Here is an 8571-nt window from a genome sequence, read left to right as displayed (position 1 = left end):
TTACTCTCCTCCCCACTTTTGTCTGGCAGCTGTCAGTCTATTCCCTGTTTCCATATCTCTGGTTCTGTTTTGCTCATTAGTTTACTTAGTTTATTAGAATCCTCTTATAAGTAATATCATATAGTGTTTGTCTTTCACTGACTGGCTGATTTCACTTAGTATAATAGTCACCAGTTCCATTCATACTGTCACAAAGTGTGGAAATTCCTTCTTTCTTTCTGCTGCATAGTATTCCACAAACCACAGTTTTTTATTACTCTCATCTACTGATGAGCACTTAACCTGTTTCCAGCATTTGGCTATTGTAAATAGTGCTGTTATAAATATCGGGGTGTATAGTTCTTTTGAATTGGTGTTTCATGGTTTTTAGGGTATATTCCCAGCAGTGGAATTGCTGGGTCAAAAGGCAGTTCCATTTTAAATTTTTTGAGGAAATTCCATTTTGTTTTCCACAGTGGCTGCACCAGTCTGCATTCCCACCAACAGTGCACTAGGATTCCCTTTTCTCCACATCCTCACCAGCACTTGTTTGTTGATTTGTTAATGATGGCCATTATGACAGGCATGAGGTGATATCTCATTGTGATTTTAATTTGCATGTCTCTGATGGCTAGTGACATTGAGCATTTTTGTATGTCTATGGGCCACCCGTACGTCCTCCTTGGAGGGTGTGTATTTGGGTCCTCTGCCTTTTTGGCTTTTTTTGCCCATTTTTTATTGGATTTTGTCTTCGTGGTGTTGTGTGAGTTCTTTATATATTTTGGAGATCAAACCTTTGCCCGATGTATCTTTGGCAAATATGTTCTTCCATACAGTTGGTTCCCTTTTTATTTTGATGATGGTTTCTTTAGCCGTGCAGAAGCTTTTAATTTTTATGTAATCCCATTTGTTTATTTCTTTTTCTTTATTTCCCTTGCCTTAGGAAATAAATGGCAAAAATATTGCTATGTGGGATATATGAAATTTTACTGCCTATGTTTTTTCCTCTAGGGCTTTTATGATATTGTGGTATGGTATATTTGATTTGAGTCTTTTATCCATTTTGAATTTATTCTGCTGTATGGTATAAGTTGGTGGTCTAGTTTTATTTATTTTTTGCATATACCATTCCAGTTTTCCCAACATCATTTATCAAACACTATTTTTACTCCATTGTATGTTTGCGCCCCCTTTGTCAAATATTAATAAACCATAGCGACCTGGATTTATTTCTGGGCTCTCTGTTCTGTTCCATTGATCTTTGTGTCTGTTTTTATGCTAGTACCAGACTGTTTTTATTACAATGGATCTGTAGTATAGTTTGATATCAAGTATTGTGATTCCTCTTACTCCATTCTGTTTCTCAAGATTGCTGTGGCTATTTGGGATCTTTTTTGGTTCCATATAAATTTTTGAAATATTTGTTCTAAGTCTGTGAAATATGTTATTGGTATTTTAATAGGAATTGCATTGAATCTATAGATTGCTTTAGGTAGTATGGACATTTTAATAATGTTAATTCTTCCAATCCATGAACGCAATATTTGCTTCCATTTACGTATATCTTCCTTAATTTCTTTCTTCTCTCTTCTATAGTTTTCCAAGTACAAGTCTTTTACCTCCTAGGTTAAGTTTATTCCTAGGTACTTTATTTTTCTTGTTGCTATAGTAAATGGGATTTTTTTCTTGGTTAATCTTTCTGATAGTTCATTATTGGTTTACAAAAATGCCACAGATTTCTGAATATTGACTTTGTATCCCACTACTTTGCCAGATTCACTCATTAGGTTAAGTAGTTTTCTAAATTAATCCTGAAACACATTAATTTAATGCAAATATATACAGATAAAAATATTTTAAATTTACTAAATAAAACGTACTTTTCACATTAAACATGTCAATTGTTAGTTGAGGAAAATACCAAGCTCCTGAAACAAAGATATACAGAATTGGTTAGAATGGTATTAAAACAATTAACATTTATAAACATATATTATGCCCTTTATATGAATGACTGTATTCCTCAATCAATTTTGTGGTGTAGGTACCATTATTATGTCCTTTACAGGTGTAGAAACTGAAGCTACAAGACATTAAGTGTCTTGCCCAAGTATACATCATTAACAAACTGTAGGGACTGGGTTTAAACACTGGTATAAGGACACATGGGTCTAAGACCTTACTGCTACACTCAGAGTGCATCATGGTTCTGCAGAGCCTACAACTTATAAATTCTGATGGAACTTCTGTAAGAAAAAAATAATGAATTTTCCAAATTAATCCTGATACACATTAATTTTATGCAAATATATACAGATAGAAACTGAGTGGGTATGAAACTGAGGCTTTAATGTAAATCTACCATCATTACACTGTATAGTATTCTAAAAAATTTTTTCAAGTATTTTTAGGAGTATACATTATTTGTGGATTGAGCGTCGGCCTGCGAGCTAAGTGTCGCTGGTTCGATCTTCCAGTCAGGGTACATCAGAGAAGGAAAACTCTGACTCCAAAAAACCTCCGCTGCCTTGCGGCATACCTCTTCAGGGGAAAGGCTAAGGGAGTAAACCCCGACAGAAAATCCGGAGCCGGAGTCCCTAAGGCGGTTTGACGTTGTAGTCAACACCGGCAACTCCTGCGGCGCACCTGAAGCCAAGCTGTATTGACTCCGTCTTTCCCTTGGACCCTTCAGCTGCGAAGAGAGGGGGGGTCTGCTGCATGGGCAACAGCAGACCCTCCATATCACCCTGCCCAGGCTCTGTAGCTTCAGCGTCATCGCAAGATGTCGATTCAACACGGGAGGAGACAGATACCATGTCACTCCCGAGTCGGACTGCACAGCCATTCTCGGCGGTGCAGATAGACTCTTAAGAAGCTACACCATCGTCTCTCGAGACGGACGGCTGCCGACATTATTTGTAGTTTTTATTTCCTTTACAATTACATAATTCCCTCACATATTACAATTTACATTTTATCTGTTTTTATCTATACCTGATTTTTAATAGTTTTTTTCCCATCTCTGTCAATTATTCTGCTTAATTTTACAAGACAGCTTTTCACAGTTTTAAAAAGCTCATAGGTTTGGCATTACCAAACTTCATGGCTCCTCAAACACCTGAAAGAAGATGAAGTTGCTTGTCAACATAGTCTTCTTGTAAGTTCTTAGGGTCTCATTACTCTTTTAATTGTGTTAACTGGGAATTTTGACCAATTAAAGCTTTCCTCAACCTGGTATGTTTAGATTAACTGGTTTATACTCATCTAGCATGCTTTGCAAAACATTATTCTACCTTTGGATGTCCTGGTGGCAAATGGCACCTTTTTTACTACTGCTTATGTAGCCTATGGCCATGTCACTGATTTATCCTTGGTAAAAAGAGTATCAACAGCATGTTGAGATGACATTGTGATAAAAGTCATCTGTCTGTAGCTCCTAATTTAAATTTGGGTGTTTATTTAATATGTAGTGCTAGCTTGTATGTTCACTCTCCGCCCTGAGCCCTCGTGAAGCTGGTAGGTAGTTTGCTTTATAAATGGAGGTCCGCTAGAGAGGCTGTCTCTTGCCCTTTTCATTCTCAGCTACAGAGCCTTATTATGAATCTAATTACTCAGTCTCATTGCGGACTTGCTTTACAGAGTTGTCTGCTGATCACTTACACCTTTGAGGGTTTCGGCAAAAATGTCCTTAACTTTTAGAATTCTCCACACAAGCACTGAAGGTTGATGATATCCCTTTAAAAGGCTTCAGTTTTATATTGCAAAACACAATTCAATTAAAAATATATCCTTTTGAAATAAAGATGTTATTTGAAAGAATTACTTGGGGCTTTTATTACATACCTGATCAACATTTTCTACATAGATGAGTTCCTTGACCCTGAACATTTGCACATGTAACTAAAACTGAGAGAATGTTCATACACTCAGCCTAAATTGGTCCATTTATATCACTTTTAAATAGAATTATGCTTTTATTTTGAGGATGTAAACACATTTTACTCAACAATTAATACTGTAGACCTTTTATCTAACAATTTCAGACTTGACTAGCTTTGAAATACAATATCACAAACTTTTAAATTATAAAGTTGTTCCCTTGTTAGCTTAATACATTAATGAAGAAAATACACACCAATAAAGATAAAACACATTTTTATCATTTGGTTTAAAATTAATAATTATGAATTTCCTTTTCTTAACTTCTTTCTCATCAATGACAATTCATGCATTTATACTTCTTGTTTTTCGCTTTTTACTCAATAATGCCAGGAAATAATAACAATTTGATATTTATCAAATACTGTGGTTGCAATAGATCTTTACTCTTGTTGATACAAGTTGTATCTCTAAATAAGAGTTCATTCTTTTATGGTTATCATTTAAAGAAGATGATTTACAAAGCAAGGTTTAGAAAGCAAGGCATCCAGGAGAGGTATGTCTCTTGACCTTCAATGGTTGCTATTCCAGTACTGAACAGCAGGTGGTAGTAATAACTTGTGCACCTTAAAGCTTATCTTGAATGCAGACTGACAGTGACAAAAGGGGAGGGGGAGGGAGAGGGAAAAAACGGGAAGGGTCTAGTCAAGGAACATGTATAAATGACCCATGGACGGGGAAACGGGGCAGACATTGACTGTGGGAGCAGGGCGTGGGTAGGACAGTGGTGAGCAATTGGGGGGGTGGAAGGGAAATTGGGGCCACTGTAATAGAACAAGAAAATAAGTTAAAAAATAAAACAGTATAACATTTTTAAAAAACTCTTTGTATACAGAAACATGCTTACTACCTTGAGAGTGTATTACTAAGCACAAAATTCTTATCTTTGCAACAAAATATTAAAAGGAAATGTAATTTAACCAAAGTGTAAAGCAATATAATACTTTTAAATGAAAGCACAGGCTCTCCACAAATTCACTTATTATTAACAGTATCTCTTAATTTAAGTCTAGTTTTAACTTCCCAGACATTAAGTTGCCATTGTTTTTGTATAAAACGAATTGTACTGCTTTGAAACTTATTTCATAATATTTTCTGATTTGCTGAATTATCCAGGCTCTTACTCATTATGCACTATCAGAAAGAGTTATGGTTGTTTCTTTCCTTACTAGCTGAAACTGAGTAGTGAAGAATCCTCAAGTTATAGCATTTTCTTTGGAACTCATGAACATTTATAATAAAACATATCCAGGATTTTCTTTAATAAAAGAGATCACAAATTGATTTAAATGTTAAGTAGTAATGACTCAGAGATACTCGTCGACAATGGTTGCTTATTTGTCAGAGGCTAATGCTATAACAGTATTGAGTTTCTAGGCTTTTAGATATAGAAATCTTACTAACTCATCATACTTTAGCGACAACTTTTTGAGTAACTCAGTTGCTAATGTTATCTCCTAGTTTTCTTTTAATGGATACTTCCTCTTTTCATTTCTTTCCTTTTTTCAGTGAACAGGATATTAATCTTGAATTTCCTAACTGGAACAATCAGTCACTCTTGGAATTTTTATAGATATTCTTTGCTTCTAGAAGAAATTGCTTTCGTCAAATTGCTTTCCTAAAATTTAAATTTATTTTCAACATATGCATAGAATAGTTTTAAAAATAAATTTACCTTGTATTTTTACAAATTTAAGTAATTACAGTTTGATAAGAAATAAGAGCCTAGTATATGCTGTGTACTCAAAAGCTGTGGTACTTAATGCCTAGGATGTTAAAACAAGAAGTTAACTAAAGCTAGATGTTAATTAAAAATAATGCAAAGGAGTTGCCCTGTTGGAATTTAGAAGCCTACTTTTTAATTTCCTCATGGCTGTCTTCACTTCTTGATTTCTCAAAGTATAGATTACTGGATTCAGAATTGGAGTAAAGATGGTATAAAACACAGAAAGTGTCTTGTCTACTAAAAAACTACTTAGTGGCCACATATAGATGAAGATGCAGGGTCCAAAGAACATGAAGACAACAATGAAATGAGCTGTGCAGGTAGAAAGAGCCTTAGATGACCCTCTTGAAGAATGATTCTTGATAGTAACCAGGACAATAACGTAAGAATTAAATAAAAGAATAAAGCAGGATAAGGCAATTATGCCACTTGTTGAGATCATAAAGAGGCCCAGGACATAAGTATCCACACAAGACAACTGGAACACCACAGGAAGGTCACAGAAAAAGCTGTCTACATCATTAGGACCACAAAATGGTAAAGTGAGAGCAAATATGACCTGGCTCATTGAATGCATGACTCCCACAACCCAAGAAGCCACCACAAGGGCAACACACACCTGGGGACTTATGATTGAAGCATAGCGGAGAGGCTTACATATTGCAACATACCTATCAAAGGACATAGCCATAAGTAAAATTATCTCCGTACCCGTAAAAAGATGTAGAAAAAATATCTGAGTGATGCAGCCATCAAAGGAGATGCTTTTCTGTCCAGTAAGGTAGTCTGTAATCATCTTAGGGGTGGCAAAAGAAGCAAGAGACATATCAATGATGGAAAGATTGGTAAGCAGGACATACATAGGTGAGTGTAGATGAGTGTCAGCTATAACTGTGATGACTATGAGGCTATTACCCACCATTGTTGCCACATAAAACAATGAAAACAGTGTGAAAAAAAACATCTGTAGTTCCCAAGAATCAGAGAGTCCCAGCAAGACAAATTCAGAAACAGTAGATTTATTGTCCACATTCATTGTCTTGAATGATAGGTAGAACCCTATATTTTTTAAAAAATCAAGAGAAAGTATGATTTTATTAAAGCAAAACTCCATTTTCAAGAATTCATATTCATAGCTTTGTTTCCTCTATTAAAACTTATCTTTACTATTCTTTACAACCTTATCTGTTATATTTGTTTGAAAGACAAACAAATATATTATGAATCACAGTGGAATGCCACTTCAGTCATAGATGTTGAAAATAACACTTTCCTTTCTGGTACTAATGGGCAATCAAATGGAGATTATATCATCATGAGTAGATCTACATATCTATATATTTGTCCATCCATTTGTTTATATAATCCTAAAGATAAAAGCTAGCATTATGTAAGCACTTACCCTGAGCTGACAATATGCTAAACACACACATTTAGATATTTACAATTCATTCATAACAGTATCCTTACTAAAAGGACATTTAAAAATTATATCACATATAAGCAACATGGTCTCTTAAGCAACATTATAGACAGACTTCAATGAACAGTTACAGAACTCTTATAAATTTCTAGAGAAGAATTGTTAACATATTCACAGATAGAAGTTATATGGCTGAAACCTATCAGAAACACACACACAAAAATAGTTTTTCTCATATTTACCTAGCAGAAAAAGATTGATTTATTATCAAGTTTACTATTATATAGCCAACCATACAACCCAGGGAATGACATTTAACTTTTCTTCTCAATTTCTGTTTTGTTAAAATAAAAGTCTGTTCCTCATGCAAGTATTTATAATTCTATGACTTAAAATTTTACCTTGTCTCCTAAAAAATATATAATTTTTATGGGAAAGAACTTGAAGATCAATCTCTTTAGTCTCAGACCTGTTTGAATTCTCCTTTCATATACACCAACATATGTAAACTATTTTATTGATCCTAGCTCCATAGAAAAGGGGTTAGGAGATGGAAGTAAGCAGGAAGGGCAGGCATTCAAAATCTTTTAGTAGAAATCATTGATAGAATACCTTTACTTTCCAGATCTACAACAGAATCAGGCCTTCAGATTATTCAGTGTTATGCAGACTCTGACAGAGCACATATAAGAGACAATTTTAAATATAAATGACCTGATTGAATCATTAGTTGTCTAGCAGCTATAGATAAAATGGATGTGGTAGGCACTTGGGAATTGACCAAGAAATAGTTTTGCAAAGGGATTTATTAAATAACAAACATGGTATTATTTGGTTTTCAACAGGAAGATGTTCAAGAATCTTAGGGGAATTTACAGTGATTGTTTTCACCTTGCGGCATACCTCTTCAGGGGAAAGGCTAAGGAGAAGGGAAACTCTGACTCCAAAAAACCTCTGCTGCCTTGCGGCATACCTCCTCAGGGGAAAGGCTAAGGGAGTAAACCCCAACAGAAAATCCGGAGCCGGAGTCCCTAAGGCGGTTTGACGTTGTAGTCAACACCAGCAACTCCTGTGGTGCACCCGAAGCCAAGCTGTATTGACTCTGTCTTTCCCCCTGGATCCTTCAGCTGCGAAGAGAGGGGGGGTCTGCTGCATGGGCAACAGCTGGCCCTCCATATCACCCTGCCCAGGCTTTGTAGCTTCACTGGAGAGGACACTCCAGCGTCATCGCAAGATGACTCAACACGGGAGGAGACAGATACTGGTTATAAGCTCATCCGATTGGCGAAGGAAACGAGCGCCAGGGGTCTCCTCTGACAGTGGGAGAGGTCATCGCACCTCACTGGATAGCTACCGCCCGCCTCAAGCTGGGCAGCCCCCAGCCAATTAGGTGCCGTCTCGCCATGGCTCACCTGCCCCACTGGGTGCGTGGGGATCAGAGAGGCGCCTCTCGAAAAGTGGGCCACAAAACACTTGCACCAGGCAATTCCAAGCAAACAACAAG

At 36.2% G+C, this 8571-nt stretch overlaps 1 protein-coding gene across 1 annotated transcript; it reads right to left on the bottom strand.

Annotated features, from left to right (window-relative positions):
• Positions 1 to 5726: 5726 nt before the first annotated feature.
• LOC150016200 (olfactory receptor 4K2) lies at positions 5727 to 6680 on the bottom strand. The gene has a single exon (XM_090271934.1). It carries the CDS (start codon positions 6678 to 6680, stop codon positions 5727 to 5729), a length of 954 nt encoding a protein of 317 aa, XP_090128060.1.
• Between the last annotated feature and the right edge of the window lie 1891 nt (positions 6681 to 8571).

Source organism: Furipterus horrens, unplaced genomic scaffold (assembly GCF_987537825.1).
Source record: "Furipterus horrens unplaced genomic scaffold, mFurHor1.1.pri manual_scaffold_3, whole genome shotgun sequence".
Classification (NCBI taxonomy): domain Eukaryota; kingdom Metazoa; phylum Chordata; class Mammalia; order Chiroptera; family Furipteridae; genus Furipterus; species Furipterus horrens.
This window is presented reverse-complemented; position numbering and strand designations above follow the sequence as displayed.